Here is a 23,172-nt window from a genome sequence, read left to right on the forward strand (position 1 = left end):
TCCCCAGTGCCTAGAAAATGCTCCCTCCTCACCTCTACCTCTTAGAATCTCTCATTTCCTTAAAAAGCTTGGCTGATGCACCACCTCCTACGTAAAACCTTGGCTGATTCCCCTGGTTGTAGATCTGTAATAATTACTTGCATTTATAGTAATATAGTGTTTTAAAGTTCACAAGGTGCTTGATAGTCCTCGTAAGAAGTCTGGGAAATATGTGCTATACGTATCCCCAATATGGAAACTGAGGCAGACAGGCAGACAGACCCTGCCCAGGGTCCCACAACTAAGAAGTGTCTGAGGCAGGATTCAAACTCAGGTCTTCCTGACTCTAAGTCCACTTCTCTATCCACTGTAACACACAGGGGCTGGATACGTCTATGTACTTTCCCCCAGTTAGCCTGGGGTTTCCTTGAAGGCAGGGATAGTTTTGCTACAGCTCTAGCATCCTCAGTTTTTAACACAGTTGATTTCTTTTCATGAAGCCCACCCTCATATCATCTTCTTTGTCAGCTACAGACTTCCAGCGAGCATGTGGTCCACTACAAACCCTAGATCTTTGTCCCATGAGCTTATGCCACAACTCTGTAGTCAGTATTAGAGCAGTTTATCTTTTGAATCAAAGGCTGTCTTCTATTCTACATTCAATTTATTCTTATTCAATTTGATCTATTACTCGTCTGTTGAGATCATTTTGAATTTTGACTTGATCATCGAATGCACTAACTATCCCTCCTGGCTTTACATTAGTTCCAAAGTTGACAAGTATGGAGAGCATTTAAGCCTTCATTCAGGTTTGGCTGAAGAACTGTGGATGTTTCTATAGCCTGGAAAAGAGAGGAGTTATGGGGGACATGACTACTCTCATCTACGTGTCGGAAGGGTTATCACTGTTGAACGGATTAGGCTTGTTCTGCTGGGCCCTAGAGGGCAGAATCAAGAGCAGTGAGGGGATGGGGGAAAGAGAGTGGGGCAGTGCAAAAAGGGACGATTGAGGATTGCCATCATCTAGCATCATGGTGAGTTATTCACAGACAGTGTGCCTCTGATAGGAAGGGAGTTTGCTTGTCCAACAGCCCTAGTGCATGTCTGCCCACCAGGGAGAGTTCAAACCACAGGTCACACCATGAGCCTGTGTAGACTTATGTGAGAGAAAAATTTCATAAGAATGCCTGATTTCATTAGAATGTATGCTCCTGGTGAGAACAGATTATTTAATTCTTTGTATTTGTGTCTCCACACTTAGCACAGTGCCTAGCACATAGTAGGTGATTAATAGATGCTTTGTTGAATGATTAAATGTCAAATGGTTGCCTCAGTGGCATCTCTAAGTTTATTTCCTTCTGAGGGGAACTACTATGAATGTTTTCTGTATCCATCATGAGTTCCCATGAGTCCTTTTTTATCTGTGAGTCTATATTTTCTGACAGGTAAAATAAAGGCTGTCCTCTACCCATATGCTTTTGTTACCAAAAGTAACTGTAAGGGAAACAAAGGTCCCTTTTTACCCATAAATGTGAAAATCAAGAAACTGGTATATTTGGAGATTTACCAGAGTAATCTCTAGGTGGGACACTGAGGGCATAGAGGGAAAATGGCCTGGTGGTATCAGACCCTGAGACCAAACCCAATCTGAACCCAGAGCTTTGAGACTCCCTGAGCCACAGGTTACAGACATACTACAGCATCAGAGTCTCAGGGGCTTTGGTGGTAATCAAAGCCAACCCATCATCTGATACATGAATTCCTTCCACAACAGGTGGGTAACCAGTCTGCTTCAACACTTCCAGGGATGAGCAACTCACTACTTTCCAAAGTAACCTATAGCATTTTGGGATGGGAGTTTGTTTTTATATTGATCCTGATACCAGATAAGCTCTGACCCAAGGCTGAGAACAGGAGAACAAACCTCTCTCTCGTCCTGGATACGCCCTTCCATTGAATCCAACCAACATGAATTGTGGCTTCCTAAGCACAGGGCACTGAGCGTGGCACCGTGGACATTAAGATTCCTATGCTGAAGGAGCTTACAGTCTAAACTAAGGGGAGATAAGATAAACAACACAGTGTTAAAATATAGCGAAAAGCCACAGAACCAACATGGAGCAATGTGCAGAGAAGGAGAGGTTGCACAGAGAGCTGAACGTGAGAAGTACCCAGGCTACCAGAAATCACAGTGAGGAGAGCTTGCTTTCACTTGGGTCAGGGGGTGGGGAATTTTCATGAAGCAGGAGCCCTGACCTGGGCATGGAAGCACCGTAAGATTGAGTTTGATTTTGGAACATGCAGCTGAGGAAAGCTCCTTGACCCCCCACCCCCCCCACCCCCAGGCCTTGTCCTGTGAACTGAGGTCAAGCCACAATGGCCTCAACCTGTAAAACCAAAGGGTAGGACTTAGGCTCAAAACTTAAGGTTGGTTAAGTCCTTTACGAATATCATCTCATTAGATCTCACAACAGCCATGAGAGGGAGGCACTCTGATTATCATCCATGTTTTATAGATTAAGAAACTGAGGCCTAGAGACACAGAGCTAGTTAGTATCTGAGGCTGGGATTTGAACTTAGGTCTTCAATGCACCACCTGCTGACTCCTTGGAAAAGACTCAAGGCTACTGGGAAGGACAGCTTCCTCAGAGCTCTTTGGGAGGGCTCTGGCAGAAAGAATCTGGAGTTTCTCTTACTTCCCTGGGTCCAAACTGGTGGCATCATTCATCTTTCCTGACTAATCCTCTCCAGGACATTGTTTTGCCTCAGTGGACATCTAGGAAGGGGATGGAAGCCATGCAGACACCAGGAGGGGACTTGGGTTAGAGGGCCTTTTGGGTTCAAGACCTTGCCTGCAAAATTAGGGGGGTCCCCTACAACCCCGTCAGCTTCTCAGGCTGACTCTTGCTGACTCCACCTTCCAAACCTCTCTCTATCCCAGTCCCTTCTCCCCACTCCTGCTGCCCTATGAAGTAGAAGACCTTGTTCAGAAGCTCTTAGCTGGATCACTTCAGGAACATCCTCAACCAAGGGTCTTCTTGCCTCTTCTCCCCCATCTAGCAGATCCCAAATCTTCCCTTCTTCTTTCTTTTCTTTCCTCCCTCCTTCCTTTCTTTCCTTCCTTCATGTCATTTGCATTTTTTGCCCAGAAGGGGGCATCAGGAGGCCACTTAGTCAAGGGCAGCTGGACCTGACCAAGCTGGACAGTAGGCCCTGGTTAGTAGCCCAAGGAGTCATGTGCCCGACAGGCTTGACCGGCTGGATTTATCTCCAGGCCATTTCCTTTCCACATCCCACCTGACAAGTTAAGCTGCAGGCTGGTGCCCCATAGATTTGCATTGGTTTCCATCTCTCCCTAGAGACCCGAAGTGCACGACAATAGAGCCAAGTTCACCCAGCTCTGCCACTCTTAGCAATGTAACCTTGGGCCCTGGGCTTGGAGTCTTTTTTGAAACCAGGACTTGGACTTGTGCGTTGGTGCCTCCTACTTTGACCCTCCAGGTTCCTAGAGGCCAAGGGTGGGGAACCTTCAGCCTTGAGGCCACATGTGGCCCTCTAGGTCAAGAGTGGCCCTTTAGTTGAATCCAGATTTCCTGTTCCCGCTGAAGGCACTAGCAGATATTAATTCTAGATAGAGTGGAGAGTCTTTTTTCCCCCCAATGAAACTGAATGTGTTCTGAGCCACACAGCAGCTGTTTCCAATCCCTTCGAGAGTAGAGGTTTGCCCCTGGATGTAGGGAAATGAGTCTGGGCTCCTGACCACCCCTACCTGGAGAGCCAGCCCTGGGAATTCTGCCTGGGACCAGCTTTCTCTCTTCTCCACCCTCCCCAACACTAGGGTACAAAAGGGCCTTGAGAAATGAAAGGACAGGCTCCTGAAGCTGAACTGGAGGCTCCCCTGTACCACCTCCCTAGCCACTCAGGCAAAGCACAACCAGGTCTCCAGTCTTCATCAGAAAATGGGTATGTGTCCACTCCAGCCCGGAGATCCTATGCCTGGGATATGGGTGCTGGGGAGAGAATTACTAATTGCAAGACCCTGGGTAAGTCACTCTTCTTCTCAATTTGTCTGTCCCCTGAGAAAAGGAGGGTGGGAGGGTGCCACAAGGGCCATGTCCTTGCAAATAAAAATCTCTAGGGATGCCAGTTCTTGTGACCCTGCCTCCCATGGCCTAGGCTGCCCATCTGTTTGCGCCACCTCGGACCTGCCTCTTGAGGCTCAAGTTCCCTGGATTTCACTTGTCTGATAATGGCTGGGGTGAAGGGAGGAGGGAGGAGAGAGGACACTATGTGACTGACTCCTGCCCACTCCATCCTGTGCATGATTTGGTAACCACCACAAACAGCTGGCCAGCAGCCACCGCTGGGGAGTGAGAGGGAGCCTTGATTGTGCTTCTCCTCAGAGGGGGCAGATTTGGGCCCTTCTGCTTAGCCCTCAGGGCCACCTGAGCTGGGTCTGATCTGGTGAAGAGAGCTTGGCCTTTGTTCAGTTCTCAGATTAGAAAAGCGAGCAAGGCTGGGCTCTGGGAAAGGAACTGGGCTCCAGGAGGCCTTGGCTATCATCTGCTTTCAGTGCTGGCCTCAGCGAGGATGCCTTGACAATGTGCTCTGAGGCCTGGGTATCCCGAAGCCTGCTGGGCAACTCTCATGGGTTCTCCTGCAGTCACCTAAAGGGCTGTCATGATGACTCCTTAGGGTCCTCCACTGTATACACACTGATACAGTGTACATATACTGATACTGTATATACACACAATGGTACTGCATATACACACACTGACACATAGTATCACTGTATCACACTGATACTGTGGACACACACTGGTATTGCATAACACACTGATACTGTATTCACACTGTATACATCCTCTGGATGTGGGTGCATGCGGGTGCCAACACAGGAGAAGGGCTCACACAGTTCCCACTCTGCACCTTCCTTGTTTCCCTTCCTAGCTTTCCTGGATCTCCACCATGTTTCAAGGGGCACTGACTGGGCTTTCTGGTTCGTCTTTGTCCTTCATCCCACCCGTTCCAAGGTCCTTTCCATTCTTCCCTGGAAATCTCTTTCCCTTCTGTCTCTTCCTCTCCACCTTTGCGACCACTGAGCCCATCAATAGCCTCATCTCTCTTCTTGGCCTGGCAGCTTCCATGACCAATTGCCTCCTCCCTAAGATTACTCCCGCAGCCTCCACATCTCATGCCTCTCAATAGGACCCCTGGACGCCGTGGTCTCTTTTCCTGGCTGGTACTATCTCCTCCTGGAGGATGTGCTTCTGCGATCTCTTTCTCCCCATCTCAGAAGCATGGGGCCTAGTTAAAGGTTTGGGGAATGTACCGCCTTTGTGCAGCCTAGGGTCTGTGGCAGGGTGGATAGAGTGCTAGATCTATAGTCAGGAAGCCCTGAGCTCAAATCTGGCCTCAGACACTTACTCATGTGACCTTGGGTAAGTCACTTAGCCATTTTCTGCCTCCGTTTCCTTATCTGTAAAATGGAAATAATAAAAGCACCTACCTCCTAGGGTTTCCATGAAGATCAAATGAGATAATAATTGTCAAAAGCACTTAGTCTAGTGCTGGAGAGTTACATCGATGTTAGTTATTGCTTATGGAGAAAAGCCGAAAGGCTTAGTGCAAGACCTGAAGATCCATCTGCCTACCTATTCATCCATCCGTCTGCTCATCCATCCATCCACTCATCCACCCACCTGTCCATCCTTCTATCTACCCACCTGTCTGTCTCTTTATTCATCTATCTATCGATCATCCATCTGTCCATCCATCCATCCATCCACCTGTCTGTCCACCTATCATCCATCCATCCATCTCTCCACCCACCTGTCTGTCCACCTATCATACATCCATCTACCCATCCATCTCTCCACCCACCTGTCTGTCCACCTATCATCCATCCATCCATCTCTCCACCCACCTGTCTGTCCACCTATCATCCATCCATCTCTCCATCCACCTGTCTGTCCACCTATCATCCATCCATCCATCCATCCATCTCTCCACCCACCTGTCTGTCCACCTATCATTCATCCATCTATCCATCCATCCATCTCTCCATCCACCTGTCTGTCCACCTATCATCCATCCATCCATCCCTCCACCCACCTGTCTGTCTACCTATCATCCATCCATCCATCCATCTGTCCATCCACTCATCCATCATCCATCCATCCATCCATCCATCCATTCATCCATCCATCCAACAAACCTTCATTAAGCATTAGTGTGCTGAGCTCTGTGCTAGACATTGAGGGAAATAGAGAGTTTCGTATAAAGCTGAACCCCTGCCCACCTGGAGCTTAGATGAAAGATAAGGAGATGAGATACAAGCACAAGGAATTGTAAAGCTCAATTCATTCATGAGAACAGTATAAAACCAGATGCTCCCTCCATGGGATTGGAGGGGTATCAGAGAAGGCAAATGAGTCTGAGCTCTACCACGTAGGAGATTTTTCAAGCAGAGGACTAACAGGGCAGATTTGTGAGCCTGTTAGTGTGTCTGTGAGGGCCTGGAACAAGGATTGGACTCGACACAGCACCACCTGTCCACCCCCAGTCCAAGTGAGCTTCTTTCCAAACAAAGTCTCTCCTCCCCAAGGGGGAATATGAAGCAAGGATGCACTGACAAAGAACGCTACTTTTGAAACATCCCTCCCCTCCCCTCCTAATACAGCTGGATCTGGCTCAGGATCTGTCTCCGCGCTCCTTCCAAGCCAGCACCCTGTGTCCAGGAGCCCTCAGGCCTCAATGTGGCCCTGCCCCTGCCTGCCTCCTACATGAAGGTTGGACTTTGCTGCTCCTACCCTATTGATAGCCCTTCAGCCTCTGGTGGGCTTCTGAACTTTGCAAGCTTGCCAAGTTTTTCCCAGAAGCAGGATTATTAGCCCATTTTAAAGGTGAGGAAGCTGAAGTTCTGGGAAGTTAGGTCACTAGCCCAGAGCTCCAGCCAGGACTCCTCCCTCCCAGTAAGGCTTTCCCAAGAATCTTTCCTGCCCCCTTCTCCATGGCCTTCCAAAGGTTCTGTCCCAACTTAACCCTTCAAGCCAGTCTCTCTGCTGTCACAAGAGCTGCCTGACTTATTCATCCCCTTCCCTGTCCCTTCTGCCTGTCTGGCTCCAGTTCTGGGCCTGCCCTGAGTCTGAGGCTGCTTGCTCCCCACCTCCCTCCTTCCCAACAGATTCCTGAAGGATGGAGACTCACCGCCAGTACTCCTCACTAGGGCTGGTCCTTTTAAGGGTGTAGTTGAGCAACTGGGAGAGGTTGAGGGGCCTTTGGGCTGGGTCCGAGCTATTGGTAAGGTTGGCAGCGTCAAGGACCCCAGCACAGTCGAGGGTGTTCCAGGGATTGTTGCAGAATGCCCAAGGTAGCACGGGGGTCATAGAGGAGAAAAAGTAGTAGAAGGCGATGCAGATGACCACGTTGTAGTAGATGCCAATGTAGGTGGACACCACCATCATGCCATAGCCCACACCTGCAGGGTAAGCAAATGAGAGGTTTCATGGTGGACCAGGGGAAGAGGAGGCAACTCGGGAGGGAGAGTGAGGAGCCAGGCCCAGGAAGTGGCCAAGGACAGCAAGGGGAAAGAGAGAGCCTGTGTAGGAGAGGTGTGGGGTCCAAGCCAAGGAACACATGCCCCACATAGGGAGGCGGAGCTCTCGGGGCAGAAATGTGGGCACATAAACGCTGCCCTTGATCCTCACCTTTAAACATGGGGCTTATCCTCCAGACCCCCAAGCAGCCCTGACTGGCAAACTGACCAAAGGAGAGCTCCATGAAGAAGAGTGGGATGCCACAGAACACCAGCATGATGAAGTAGGGGAACATGAAAGCACCTGGGGGGTGGGGAGAGAGGCCAGGCTCAGGGAGGGAGGAGTCTGCCCTGGCTGCCCTAAGCCCAAGGGAGTGCACTGGCCCAGCATCCCTGCCTCTGCCCAGTTTTCAGGAGCAGGCCACAGCACCCTCCTTCCCCATGGAATGAGGACCCAGGCAGGTGGGGGTGTATCAGGGGTGAGGAGTCTTGGAGCAACCCTGAGAGCCAGACAGAGTCTCTGTGCCCAGAAGGAAATGGATGTTCTCCTCTCCACTTCCCTCCCCCCGAGAAAGTGTGTGTGCCAGGAGCTGGAGGTGGTCTGTGCCCTAGGCAGAGGGATATCTGTGCCAGGCTGTGGGGGAGGAGCATGCACTCTGGGTGGGTGGTCTCTACCCCAGGAAGAAGACATGGAAAGGCCTGTGCCCAAGGGAGCAGTGCCCACTGGGTACCTCCCCCGTTGCGGTAGCACAGATAAGGGAATCTCCAGACGTTGCCCAAGCCCACGGCATAGCCCACACTGGTCAGCACAAACTCAATCTGGTTGCCCCAGTTGCCCCGTTTGAGGTTCTTGTCCCGTTTGGCCACCTCACTGGGGACAGCACCATTCTGTGGAAAGAACAGAGGAGGTGCAATCAGTAGGAAGCCAGAGTCAACCTTGGCCAGGGCTTAGCCTGGTCCCCGTGCCTGCTGCCTGCCAGTTCCCGGGAGGAAAGCAATGAAACGAGGGACAGGAGGAGGCAATGCCATGTGGAGACAGGGCCCAGCCTCTCATCCTAGTCAGCCCAGGACACCCCAGGCAGGCCTGCCTGATTCCTCTGGACCCCCCCCCCCCCCCCCAGGTCTCCATCCTGCACAGCTCTCAGGGGTGTGAGTGGTAAGCGGCTCAGTGTCATACCAAGCAGCTCTGCTGGGACTGGCAACAAAGAGTCCTGTGTCCAGTGTGTGTGTGTCCCCCTTCCCCCCCCCCCCAGTCTATCAGTTCGCCTACAGTCCTGTCTGCCTAGCACATCGCCAGGCTGAGCACGTGGGCCAGCTGGACACGCAGCAGAATAGGGGGAGTGGGCCCCTTCCTCCTGCTTTGGGCAGGACAGGCAGGATAGTACAGCTGAGCCCAAGGGCTCTGGGCTCACAGAGTAGCTCAGTGGCTATGATCGAAGGCAGGAGGAGCCAGCTGGCACAACAGGACCTGGCCCATAAGCAAGGGTCCCTGAGGAGTAGGTTCCAGCCCAGGGCTGGCCAGAGCCTGTCAATGATGTCAAAGGCAGGATGGGCAGGTTGGCACGGCTGTGCCCAAGGAAGGGGCCCTGGGCAGTAGGGTCCAGTCCAGAGCTGGAAGGGAAGCTGGGGGCTACCTAGGATAGATTCTGAGGTCAGGGGGAGGTCCGCTCTGAGGAGGACCTTAGGGAAAGAGACAAAACTGAAAAGAGCGTCTGAGGCACTTGTCCTCTGGGACTAGACAGTGTAGGGGAGTGATTATAGGGTCTGAGTGGTGGGAAGTCCTCTGTGAGGTAGGAAGGAGTCCCTGGGGAGAGGGGAAGATCTGCTTCTGAGGAAGTTTTGGCCCAGGGTGTGGGAAGGGAAGGGTTTGAGAAGGATCTCCAAGGGATGAGACAATGTCTGATGGGGGAAGGGACCACCTTCGATTGGGGAGGGGAGATAATCACTGAGGACAAAGAGACAATTTTTGAGATGGGAGATGCAACGTCTAAAGACAGGAAGATGATGTCTGAGGGGAGAGATGGTCTCTAATGGGGGAAATACAACTTCTGAAGACTAGAGACAATCTCTAGGAGGGAGACCACTTCTCATATGGAGAATCTCTGAGGGTTGGAGGCTAGGTCTGTCCATGGTCCTCTGGAAGGAGCCAATCATCCCACTATCACCCCCTCACTCCAGCCTTCAATTTCTCCCCAAACGTCCCTTGTAAGGGATCCCATGTATTCTTATCCTTCAAAAAAAAATCACTCACTGGATCAAGCTATCCTCCCATAGTTATCTTTGGAGTCAAAGGTCCTGGGTTCAAATTCTGCCTCTGATGCTTACTGTCTGTGTGGCCTTGGGTAAGTCACTTAATCTCCATAGACCTCCATTACTTCACCTGGATAATGAGGGGGCTGGACTAAAGGGCTTCTGAGGTGCTTCTGGCTCCAAGAGTTGGGATCCTAAGAATCCTGTGCTGGGCAGAGTGCCTGATACTTAGTAAGCATTTAATAAATGTATGCTGAGTGATTGATGAATCTCTCTCCCTTTTCTCATCCAAATTCCTAGGAAACAAAATCTGTCCAGGCTGCTTATCTCCATTTCCTTCCACCCCACTTACTCTGCAGCCCTCTGCAATCTGTATTCTGAGCCCGTAACTCAATTGAATTTGCTCTCTCCAAAGCTACCAACAATCTTTAATAATCACCTTTTCCAGTTCTCAAAGGAAAAAAAAACCCAGGCTTATCAATAACCATATGGAAAAAATCCCCAATAGAGACATTCAAATTGAAGTAACCCTGAGTTTCCACCTCAAAGCAGTCAGGTTAGCAAAGTCGTCAAAAATGTAATGTTGGGGGGGTTGTGAGAAAATGGGCTGATTTATGCACTGCTGATGGAGCTCTGAATTGGTCCTGCCATTTCCAGAATGATGGCCAAGTTACTACTAAGCTTTGCTCAGAGAGACCATTCCCAAAGAAATAAAAAGAAAAGGAAGAGGACCCTTATGTATGAAAATATTTATAGCAGTGCTTTTTGTGATGGCAAAGAATTGGAAATGGAGAGGATACCCCATCAATTGGAGGATGGATGAACAAATTGGGATATCTGAATGTGATGGAATTTTTTGCTGTTGAGTCATTTCAGTCACGTCTGACTCTTCATGACCTCATTTTGGGGTTTTTCTCCTTTGCCAGCTCATTTTACAGATGAGGAAACTGAGGCAAACAGGGAGAAGTAATCTGCCCAGGGTCAAACAGCTACGATCTGAGACTGGAATTGAACTGATGAAAAATGGGCTTTCCTGATTCCAAGTCCAGTGTTCCATCCACTGTGCCACAAAGTTGTCTCATGTGATGGGATACTACTATGCTGTAAGAAATGATGAAGGGTATGGTTTCAGAGAAACTTGGGAAGACTTGCATGAATGGATGCAGGGTCAAGCAATTGGAACCAGGATAACAATTTACAGAATACATTGTAAAAATGAAAAATGTTGAAAGACTTTGGCACTTTGATCAATGCAATGATCTACTATAACGTCATGGGACTAATGATGAAGCAAGTGGCTACTCGTCTTCTGACAGAGAGGTGATGGGCTAATAAAATAAATGCTTGTCAAATGAAAAACCAAAACCAAAACTTGAGCTCTCAGTGACAGTTTCCTCTTCTGACCCCCTCTCCTCCTGGGTACTCTCACCTATTTTGTGACTCCACTCTCTCTTACTTTTCCTCGTTTCTATCTGCCCAGTCCTCATGCTCTCTGGTATCACCATCACCTTCTATTTGAACCTGATGCTGAGGACCCTGGGACTTCATCTCTCTTCTATACTCTCTCACTTGGTGATCTCATCAGTTAGTAATCAAGCATATATTAAGCACTTACTGTGTGTCAGGCACTGTGCTAAGTGCTGGAGACACAAAGAAAGACAAAAGATAGTCCCTACCCTCAAGGACTCATAGTCTAATGGGGCAGACAACCTGCAAATGACTATGTACAAACAGGATTGATACAGGGCAAATTGGAGACACTGTTGCTATTTGTCCTTCCTTCTCAAAGAGGATCATGACATCAGGAAGGTGATGCCATGACTTGCAAGTGAATTGGATTTAAGTAAGGCAGGACTATGCAGTCACCAGCCTCACTCTCTCCTCTGGAGTCATTTGGGTCCAGTGGCCAGATATGGATCAGGATGACTGGAGATGGCCCCCAAATTGGAGATAACTAACACAAGGAAGGTACTAAGATGAAAGGACGGCTGGGAAAGGCTTCTTGTAGAAGGTACAATTTAGCTGAGGCTAACAAAACCAGGAGGCAGAGATGAGAGAGGAGAGATTACCAGGCATGAGGGACAGTCAGAGAAAATGCCTGGAGTTGGGAGATGAAGGGAGGGTCTCCTCTGAGGAACAGCCAGGACACCAATGTCAACTGGATCACAAAGTGATGCTTGGGGGAGAGTAAAATATAGAAGACTGAAAAGGTAGGAAGAGGTCAAAGCAAATTTAAATTTGATCTTGGAGGAAACAGGCAGTCCCTGGATCTGACTGAACATGGTTAGGCTCATGCTTTAGGAAGATCAATTTGACAGCTGTGTAGAAGATTGATTTGAATGGGGAAAGACCTGAGGCAGGGGGACCCATCAGCAGGCTATTGCAATATTCCAAGCACGTCTACCAGGTTGGTAGCAGTAGCAGAGGGGACAATATGAGAGATGTTCCAAAAGTAAAATCGACAGGCTACTGCAACAGATGGGGGAAGTGAAAGAGAATGAGGAGTTGAGGATGACATCCAGGTTGTGAACCTCGGTGACTCGGGGGATGGTGGTGTCTCAATAGGCAGTTTGGGAGAGAACAGATGGTGAGTTCAGTTTTGGACATGTTGAATTTAAGATGTGTATTGGCACTTGGAGATGTGAAACTGGTCAGCAGAGAGGTTAGGGCTGGATAAGGTCTAAGTGTCATCTATAGAGTCTAATTCATGGGAGTTGATGAGGTCATGAAGTGAAATACAATAGAAGGAAAAGAGAAAAGAGCTCAGGACAGAACCTTGGAGGTTTGTGGGAGTGACTTGGATGAAGTAGATCATCTGACCACTGAGTGATCAGATGGGTAGGAGAGCAGCTAGGAGAGAGCAGGGGCACAAAAACCTAGGGAAGAGGTTAGTCAGAAGAAGAGAGTGAGCGATAATGGCAAAAGTGTTCGAGAAGTCAAGAAGGGGGAAGAATGAAAAGAAGCCATTAAATTCACCATTACTGACTTCAAATCTGGCCGTGTGACCCTGGACAAGTCACTTCACCCTGTTTGCCTGAGTTTCCTCATCTGTAAAATGAGTTGGAGAAGGAAATGGCAAACCAGTCCAGGATCTCTGCCAAGAAAACCTCAAATGGGGGATCAGACATAATGGAAAGATGACTGAACGACGCAACAGAAACTTTGGAGACAGCAGTTTCAATGGAAAGACGGGGTTGAGAACCAGACTGGAGAGTGAAGGGAGTCAGAGGAAAGGAAGGAGAGATACATATTGGAGGAAGAGTGCCATCTCTTCATGGGAGATGGGACTGGAGGAAATAGTGAGGGAAGCCCTCTGAATGCTATGAGATGAGAAGAAAAGGGAAGTCTTGGCTAATGGCCCCAGTTCTGTCAGTGAAATATAAAACAAGGTTTTCAATAGAAAGAGTGGAGACAGGGGAAACCAGGAGAGTTTTGAGGGGCACCTCCCACCCTTCTGAGGGTTCTCATCATCTGGACTCTGACAATAACCTGCTGGTGGGTCCCTGCTCAAGATTCTCCTCACTAATCAGCTGCTAACATGATTTTCCCAAGGTGCAAGCCTTAACATATCACTTTCCTACCCAATAAACTCCAGGGGTTGCATATTACCTTTGAGATAAAATATAAACTTCTAAACTCAGCTTTGAAACTTTTCACAATCTGGCCCTAATCTGTGGTTCTAGTCTTTATACACAGAATCACTCCACTTCCTCTGTGCAGACTGGCCTTCTTCCTGCTTCTTCTGTCCTGGCACCATCTCTCAGCTCTGTGCTTTTTCACCGGCTGGCACCTCGGGTCTAAAATGTTCTCCCCCTGTCCCTTATAATCCCTAATTTCCTCCAAGACTCAGCTCTGGCCCTGTCTCCTGCTAGAGGGCTTTCTTGAGCTCCTCTCCTACCTCTCCTTATCCCAGACTATTTTGTATCTATTTTGTCCCCTACATAGAGCAGAAGTTGCCTGAGGGCAGGGGCTGCCAGTTGATGGATTTCTTTCTGCCCCCCTATGCTGAGAGGAGCTACAAGGTGCCTCCTCCTCTTTGCAGCTGGAGAGAAGGGAAGGGCTCCTTAGCTCCAGGGCTGGCCAGGAGAGAGGGCAGTGAAGGGGGGGGGGTGGCACTGGACCACGGGTCGTGTGCCAGCAGTGGGTAATCACATCAGAGCTGCCTGGCTGAGCACTGATGAGCCCGCTGTTCAGTTTAACATGAAGCGCACACACCAACGAGCCATGTGCTAACCTGCCCAGTCATGCGGGTGAGGACACGAGGAGGGTCCTGGAAATGGGCATTTGGGGGTGCATAGATCTGGCAGGAGATGACTGAGGAAACTAATATGAGAGGATCCTGGAATCCAAGAGTGGGGAAGATGGGAAGAAGGGAGGGAGCTGGGCAATGGGGTCACCCCCTCCCCAGGGAATGAGTTCTTCCTACTTCTGACATCTCAGACAAGTGGCCAGCCAGCATCTGCTCAAACACTTCAACCTGAGGGCAGCTCATGAACCCCTGCCCTCCCCCTACCCCAGGCAGCTCGTCTGGACTGCTGTCTTTGCTAGGAAGTTTAGGATCCTGGAAAAACTTCCAGCCTCCCACAGAACTAGCAATCTGCCAATGTTGAAGTGCTAGCGAACCATGGGTCACCATTACAGTTCCCATGCCCAACTCGCTGTGGTGTCCTGGCCAGAATACTGGGCTACTCCTTAGTGATCAAGATGTCAATCAAGGGAATGCTTAGGGAAATTCTGCCTGCAGCAGGCTGCCTGGGCCTCCTCACTTGTAAATCAGGAGAGAACACTCATCCCCAAAGTTCTTCCTTGGTCTGCAGCTTTCTGTCCTCTCCCTCTCCCTCTCCCTCTCCCTCTTCTTCTCCCTCTCTCTCTCCCTCTCCCTTTCCCTCTTCCTCTCTCTCTCCCTCTCCCTCTCTCTCTCTTTCTCTCATGAGGCCCCTGGGGACCCCAGAGGAGTCTCTAACACTTTTCCCCAGACCACCCACATTTCCTTCTGAACCTTTCCTTGCTGCCCCAGTTTCTCCCTGGCCATATGGTAGGGGAAAACACTAGAGGGGCCTCTTGAGGGTGGGATTCAAGGCTGAGGCCACTGCTGAGGTTTGAACCCAGATGTGGTCAAAAGACAGCCCCTGCTAGCAGTGGGCACACTGCCCTGGACCATGAAGACTGGCCACCACCCACTGTCTTGTCAGCCATTCTGCCCCCTGCCTGGCCTCCCCAAGTGTATTTCCTCTGCTCATTCAAAGGTTGTCACATCCCCCTCCCTTCTTTTCTCCCCTGGACATCCCCTCATTTTAACAGCTGCCTCTCTGTGGGCTATTTATTGCTTATCTCTCGAACTTCTTTGGTTAAGCCCTTTCCTCCCAGGCTCCTCAAACGCACAGAAAAATGGGGCGGCCCTTTATTCAACAATATTTCCTCCACCCCTACACAACGAACCCCAACCCAACCAAAGAAAGTGCTATGATTCTAGAGACAAAGGGAGCCTCTGCCTCCTGGTGCCAGGACATTTAATCAATCAATTGGCCAATCAATCTGTCAGCCTCAGCCCTGTGCTGGGCCCTAGAGATACTGAGATATAAGCAATAGTCCTGCCCAATAGGAGTTTCCCATCAGCAAAGGCCAAGTTGGCTGCCACTGGGTTCCTACTTTCGACAGGAGCCATAACTGTCTTTCACCTGAACCTTTCAATGGGTAAGAGGATTGTGATCTTCCCTTCCTGCAAACAATCCCCAGCCCTGGAGAAGACTACAAGGCTGGTGAGCCTCTGCCTCATCAGCCCAAGAACCCAAGTCCCTGGCAGCTTGAAATGGAGGTGGGGGGAACCAGGGTGCAGGATGAGAAGACACATTCAGTTTTATGAGCACAGACAGGTTCACTGGCTATCCTGGTACAACCACCCTAGGGCTTTCCTCGTGCTCAGAGAAAATAATGATAATAACTAGTATTTTATAGAGAGCTTTAAGGTTTGCAAAATTCTACACGTATGTTAATCTCATTTGATCCTCACAATAAGCAGGGAGGTAGATGCTATTATCTCCATTTTACAGATGAGGAAACTAAGGCAGAAAGGAGTTCCGTGACTTGCCTGAGGTCACATGTCTAAAGTATCAGAGGCAAAATTTAAATTCTGGTCTATACTGATTATAAGTACAGGGTTCTTTCCCACTGTGCTTCCTAGCTGAGATCCTCCCTGTCCCTTCCTCCTTCCCCTACAGCTAGAGCTGTAGGAAGCTACAGAGGAGGCTACAGCTGGCACCATGGCCCATTGGGATTCAGAACAGCACCAGGCTTGGAGTAGGCAGGGTCCAAGTTACAGAGGGGGAAACTGAGGCCAAGAGTATTTCCCAGTCCTCTTCATTGCTCTTGTTGAGCTATTCCCTGGGAATGAGATTGCCCAATTCCCAGGGCAAAATCACCAAAATGATTTCATAAGAATTTGCAAAGTTGATTCTCCCCCACTGTCAAAAGAAGGGTGAGAATAGTCCACTGTAGAGTTTTTGGTCCCATGGTAGGGAGGGGCATCAGAACATGAGGAGGCATAAACTCCTTAAGGGCAGGAACTGTCTTGTTTGTTTTTTGTTATCATATCCCTAGCACCTAACAGTGTTTTTCATGCACATAACAGGTCATTTCTAAGTCTTTGAAATTAACTGCATTTTCCCCAAATCATGATGCTGCTACTGATACCCTCCACAAATCAGCTCCCAGAGTCTGAGCTGGCTTTGGGACACTCCAAGACCAGGGGAATTTGTGGGGGGTGGGGGTGTCCAATAATTTTGAGATTTTGATTCTGCCCTCTTTGGGGTTTTCCTGAACCCTGAATATGTTTTCCATTAGTTTACCAGGTTTCTGACCTGGGAAGGGTTTCTCTGTCATCACGGGAAAACACTTGTCTAACCATTGGAGACCTAGTGGAGTCCTGGCTCCAGGGGGAACTAGCTGTCCTCAGTTTCCTCATCTATGAAGGGAGGCTGACTTGGCTTCTCTGTTTCAGGCCAGCTAAGAGGCAGGCACTGGGCAAATGGTCAGACCCCATCAATCTGTGCCCTTTGGCCCAGAGGGTGGTTCCCTCCTCCCTTTCTTGAATGGAAAGGAAGGGTTCCTGGAGCTCCCCTGCCTGGGCTGGATGTGCCCTTCTTGATGACCCTCAAGCCTGCTTTAGCTCATGAGATGGAGTCACATCCAAGACAAATTTTACAAAAGAGAGGCAGGACCCCACCTCGCATCCTTTCCTGGAGCTCCATCCAGGCCACTGGCCATTTTCTCCTGGTCCTGGAGGAGGGATCTGAGACAAAAGCTGTTATGGCCAGGTCTAGCCACCTTCTCTTTCCTACCAGCCATTTCTAGGGACCCTGCCTTTTACCACTTGTTTTTCTGATGTCCTGATTCCTGCCTCTAAGGAAGCCAAGTCAGGCCACAGATGAACATATGTCATCTGTCACATGCCATGTTCCCCCATCATGGCAGGGAGAGGGGAAGCAAAGACCCTTTTCACTCAAGTCCTGGATGAGATCCCTGGGGAGTTTAGTGGGACAGGGCCTGGTGGGCTTATGGAGCTAGGATGGGATTGATGGGGGTGTAGGGAGGACCTGGCCTATAGCAGGTCTAGCTTTCCAGCCCACAGGTACCTGGGGCAGCCTCTCAAACCCTGTGCCAGTGCCAGCCCAACAGCGACACAGGTCCCTGAGATGGCTCCTTTTCCATTTCCTCTCAGAGCTCTGTTGACAGGGACAGAGGCACCAAAGATCCAACAGAGAGAACAAAAGGCTGCCCTCCCTTCCCCCTTCAGGAGTGCCAGCCAGTGCCATGACAGGCCAGGCCCTGGACACTGTGGGAAGTCAGCCGGGGAAGCCTGAGAAGGTACCATCATCCCATCCCTAATTCAGCTTCAGGATGGTGACCGCTAGATCTCCAGGCATCTGAGACATTCATACACCTTTCTCTTCAGGGAAGCCCAGCAGTTCTAGCTCAGGGAGATCTGGGAATACTTGCTATGACCTAGGGATATTTGTTCCAGCCAGGCTTGTAGTGGAGTCCCTCCGGACTGCTGGAGGACATTGGCTACTGAATCCTTTTCTAAGGACTCAACCAACCCAAACCTACTATTTTCTGACAGTGAACCAGACTTCCCTCTTCCTGGTCCCTGTTACACACACACACACACACACACACACACACACACACACACACACACACACACACACGGGACAATTCATGGAATAACCTCACTACCACTAACCACATTACGCTTGGCACCACAGCCCCTGCCTAGACCCCAGAAACAAGCACCGGAGGACTTTTACTAGAGCATTTTCCGTCTAGAGGGCTTCCACTAGTGGGAGGTCATCTCCTATCTCCCCAAATCTCACTCTGAGACTCCTGCCACCCATCCCCCCCACCGCCACTGAATTTGTGGGCACCACATTGGTGCCCTCACCCCCCTCCCCACAGGAGTAACTGCCGTGGCCCAGACAATGAGGCTGTATTGATTAGTCCAATTCCTGGGCACCTCCGGCCCGTCTCCCCGGGAGCCAGGACAATGCCCCTTTGATACACAGAGCAGATTCTCAGCAGGTCCCTGGGCAGGGGGAGCCCTCACAGTCCCCCCTCCCCTATTCACCCCCCCCCCCACACACATACACTCTCACACACACAAACCACCTCTTCTCTCATTCTTTGCCGAGTTGCGACTTTCTGGGTCAGTTCTGTCGGCTGCAGCTCTCCTTGTGCCTGCCCCCTCCCAACTCATTCAGCCCCTCACCCTCCCAGCACCCCCAAGCCCATAGGATGCCCAGGCCAGCTGGGGTTGGAAAGGGGGGTAGTGGCTGACCTGTTCTGGGGAGAAGGGAGCCCCCTGACCACCACGAGCCTCCGCCATCCTGGGACGAGCAGTGGGGAGCTCGGGCGGTTCAGTCCGAGACTCATTCACACCTCTGCCAGCTCAGCCCTCCCGCCTCCCTGGTACTCCCTCTGCCGCGCTTGGCCAACGTCAGAATTACTTTCACCTCATCTCCTCCCGAGCTCTGCCTTCTCCAGCACCCCCCCCCCACCCTCCCCCCTCCAGTCCCCATGCAGCCCGGACGATTCAGAGCAGCCTCTGATGTACTTCTCTTGTTTCCCAGCAAGTTCTTGGAACAAAAAACACACAAACACTCACACCCGCCGAGGCTCCACTACCCTCCCAAGATCCCAGCCCAACAGGGGGCATCAAGCCCTGGGAGTGAATGGGGCCAGGAAGAGGGGCCCCTCCAATCCTGCAGGAGGGACCCAAAATGTGACCAGAAGGAAGGACCATGGCCTCCAGGGATAAGAGGCTGGTGCCAACACGCCACCACCACTGACACCATCCCACCTGGGGTCCTAGACTGAGGGACGAGAGGGCCCTTGAAGGTCATCCAATACAACCTATTTTACAAACAAGGAAACCGAGTCTCCAAGACCTATGATAGTCTCAAGCCCCAAACCCACACATCTTTAGAGCTAGGAAGGGGGAGAGTCAAGAGCTGAGGGGGGTGGCTCTCTTGATGCCAAGTCCTATATTCTTTCTACTCTCAGAGAGGACTCAGAATGCTAACATTAACCTGTGGAAACTGATAGAAATACTTGCTCCCTGCCCAGTGGTGAGACACAGCCACCTTTCAATTCTAGACAGAAAGAAGGTCAGCCAGAAACAAAAATTCTAGCTCCCCTATGGTCCTGAGACACCACCTAGGTACTTGCCAGCTACCAGGCACAGGTCTGAGAGGGCAAAGACTGGCATACTTTATCAAGTAGGGTAAGCAGGAAGAAACGTGTCCTTCCAAGGTCCATAAAGTGTTCCCCTCAAAATTTCAGGCTGAAAGATGGGGGCCCCTGGAGTCTTGAGAATGTGACACAATCCAGCAGCACTTCCCCTGCCCCCAGGTGCCTCCCCTGAAGCCAGAGTGCCCAGCCACTGAGGTGGGGCCAGGAGGGGGAGGGGGAAGAATGCTCATTGATTCCCCAGCCCATTCCTGGGTCAGACTTGTCCTTGCTTCCGGCTCCTGGCGTGGTTACTGACTTCAGGAAGGGCCAGTCACCCATGAGGTCCAGGGAAGGCGCTAGGCTCTGGCTGCCCTGGCCTGGGCGAGGTGCCCAGAACACACAGCCCTAGCCCAGGGACAGGAGGAGGCAGCAGCCCAGCTGGGCACTGGCCTTAATGAGGCCTCATTAGTGGGATCCAGCTGCTCCCAGGCCCACTTTCTTAAGGAGAGTCTCCCCAGTTCCCTTCCTGTGCCATGCAGACTATCTGACCCCTGGCCCTACCATATCAGAGTGCCACAGTGCCAGAAGGATATGGAGCCCAGAGGCCCTAGACACAGCACAGAGGGAATCTACTGGAAGTGAGTTGCAAAGGCCAATGGGCATCATAGGGCAAGCCTGTGGGGGACATGTGCTCATAAGGAGGCACAGAGAGGACCTGGCCGAGGTGGGAGAGGACCAGAAAGAATGGGATGGACCCTTCCCCTCTGAGCCTGCCTCCCCAGGGACACTGGGCTTTATATCTGCAGTTCATTCACTGAGGCACCAGCCCCACCTCTCACTTAGGCTCACCGCCTGCTGGGCTGGGGTCCAGCTGGAACGGCCTTCGGCCACATTTCTGGGGCTATTTAAGTCCCTCAGCCTGGCCCACCTGCCCCTCCCCACAGGCCCTGAGCTCTGTCACACTTCCCTGGGTCCCTAGAGAGGATGGCCAGAGCCAGTGGGTCGCCAGGGCCCTGGAGGACCTTCTCTCTAGGGCAGAGGGAGAAAACCTGAAAACAGGTGTCTGGGACCAGGGAGGAGGCCTGGCCGTCTGGACTATGGTCCTTCTGGGCGAGGCTGAACTGCATCCAGGTGCTCTTAGCTGGAGCAGAGCACCTACAAAACCCCTTCACTGGCCTGATCCCAGAGGAAGGGGAGGAGAAAGGTTCCTGCTCAGCCTTCACCCTTCTAGTCTTCTAGTCTGGGTGGGATAGGTAGGTTTGGGGTAGCCAGGAGTGGGCTTGAGAAAGGAGATGCTTTGGAGTCCAGAACACCAGGTTTGAAGCAGCCTATTTCCTCCTCTGCCATGAGCCCCTACCTCATGATAGGGGGATTATCAATGACTCATACCACCAGTCCAGTCCCCTCAGAGCACACCTCACCTTTCCCAGCTGTGGAATGGACACAGTGGCGGGGGGAGGCCAGTCCCTCAGTTACCAACCCTGCTCTTTCTGTCTGGACCAGTCTATACTTCAAGCTACAGAACCCCACCCCAAGGGCTCCCTGGGAAAGGACCTCATTGTGTTCTCACTAGGCCCCCTCCATTCTGAATCACTCTCACGCTCTGCATCTGCCCCCAAGTTGTCCAGCTGCTCCCCTTGCCTAGAGGCTCCATGGCCAGCTGGCCTCTCGGGAGCCCATGTCCTGGGAGCCACTGAGGCGTGAGCAAGGCAGCCGAGCCAGCCTGGCAGAGCCCATCTGGGCTGGGAGGCATGGGGAGCGGGGCACGTGGGATTCAGGCACAGACACATGCATGAGAGCTGCCCACTCTCATCAGCCCCCTGCCTCCGTTCAAGAGGCCCAAAGATATGGGAACTCATGGACCTACAGTGACCTCAAAGGCATCCAAACCTGGGCTCGGATAGGAGCTAATGTCCTATCCCTCCCTATCCTCCCTCCTCCCCTGCCATAGGAATCCTTGGCATAGAGACTCTCATGTCTGGTTCATGCTCTTCCTATGCGGGTGCCCAAAGTTACTCTTCCCCACCCAGGTTCCCCAGCCAAAGCTGAGATCCCTGGCTTACATTCTAGGTAGCACTATTAGCATCTCTGTGCCCATCACTTCTCAGTACACAAACCAAGGCCCAGAATGCTGGGTCCTGGATCACAGATAGAAGCATAATTAGCATTCATGGTCCTCCTTTCAAAGAATATGCAGGAAGGAGCAGAACAGATCTGGCTGCTCCTGCCCATGGCAAAGGGACCTACTGTTGCTCCCCTCTTCCCACACCAAGAGGAGATTCAGCTGCTGGCGAGGCAGCTTGCAAGGGAGCTCCCTCTCCCCTAGTTATCTGGCTAGGCTCCAGCTGCCGAGCAGAGACTAAAGCCTCACTTGGGGATTGGCTGGGAGACATCCCTTACCCCAGATCCTGATTCTGAGGGGGCCCCAGAACTACTAGGATAATGCTGTATGCAGTAGGGAGACCATGTGGGGTGAGCTTTCATCGCCAGAGAAGGCCAGGGCAGAGCAAGCCAGAGACCTGGGGCAGAACGGGCCTGCTGGCCTGGGCTGGAAGGCGGCCTGCCAAATTCTGCACTGAGACTGAACAAACCCGAGAGGAAGGACAGCTCCACAGGTCCAAAATGGGAAGCCTGAGAACAGAGGTTTGCCCAGGATCTTCAGAGGGATGGAGGCCAAGACAGGATTAGAATCTCAGAGGCACCCAGCGGGACCTCCCGGCCCTGGGATACTGGCTGTAAGCAGGGAGCCCAGCTGTGGGGAGGGCAGAGGGCAGAAGCCAAGCCCCCTATTGCTAACTTGGGCAGAGAGGGGAGCTCTGGGAATGGGACTTTGAGCAGGCGCAGACCAGCAAGGCTCCCCTGGCAGAAGCCAGTACAGATCCCAATGACTGGGCCTGCCATAGGAATCCTTGGTGTAGGGATGCTCATGTCTGGTTCATGCTCTTCCTATGCGGGTGCCCAAAGTTACTCTTCCCCACCCAGGTTCCCCAGCCAAAGCTGAGACTCCTGGCTTACATTCTAGGAGCCTCACTGGGTCTCCCCTCCACAGATCAGGCCAACTCCCAGACTATCACATGCATGCAGCCCTGAGCCTCCTGGTACCCCTAGATCTCACTCACTCTGGAAGTCCTCATAAACTAAGGTCAGGATGGGCCTGTCACCAAGTGACCACTCTTGGTTTCAGGGGCAGCCTCAGCTCTGACCTCAATTAAGCTGTCTCTCACCTCCACCCCCTCCAACCCCTGGTCAATCTTTTATTGGAGGGGAAAACATTGGAAGAAACAAATACTAGAGAAGGAGAGGGAGGGTCATTGCAGAGGCCTCCATACCCTATTTGGGTCTAAAGCCCAGAATGAGAGAAACAGCCCCAGAATCCATGGGATGTGGTGGCTATAGGATTGGTCTCATCTGCCTGTTTCTGCTACAGCTCTCCCTGGGTGCTGTCCCTCCACATCTGGCCCTGAGAACATTCCTCCTGTAACCCTTCTTCTTGTCCCAAATCCAATCTGATAGCCCAGGTCCACACCAGGGATCAGGGCAGTGAGAGATCAGGCAGTTTGTCCTATGACAGGCCCAAAGGAGGGTCACAGAATGAATGGCCTACTCTACTGCCCCATGCTAATTTTCTGACAGAGGAGACTGGGAGATGGAGAAAAGAGATGAAACCAAGAGCCAGG

The 23,172-nt window shown here is 51.3% G+C and overlaps 1 protein-coding gene across 4 annotated transcripts in view; it reads right to left on the reverse strand.

The window, feature by feature from the left end:
* SLC6A9 (solute carrier family 6 member 9) overlaps positions 1-23,172 on the reverse strand; it is a 51,680-nt gene that overhangs the window by 24,710 nt on the left and 3,798 nt on the right. For 3 of the 4 annotated variants that reach the window (XM_072649172.1, XM_072649173.1, XM_072649175.1), the window contains exons 3-5: positions 8,251-8,407; positions 7,692-7,823; positions 7,192-7,462 (exon numbers count right to left, since the gene is read on the reverse strand). In XM_072649172.1, the coding sequence (XP_072505273.1) occupies positions 7,192-7,462; positions 7,692-7,823; positions 8,251-8,407 (560 nt within the window). The remainder of the gene's footprint in view (positions 1-7,191; positions 7,463-7,691; positions 7,824-8,250; positions 8,408-23,172) is intronic. The other variant, XM_072649174.1, reaches the window with a different exon arrangement.

The sequence above is a fragment of the Notamacropus eugenii genome, chromosome 2 (assembly GCF_028372415.1).
Source record: "Notamacropus eugenii isolate mMacEug1 chromosome 2, mMacEug1.pri_v2, whole genome shotgun sequence".
Classification (NCBI taxonomy): Eukaryota; Metazoa; Chordata; class Mammalia; order Diprotodontia; family Macropodidae; genus Notamacropus; species Notamacropus eugenii.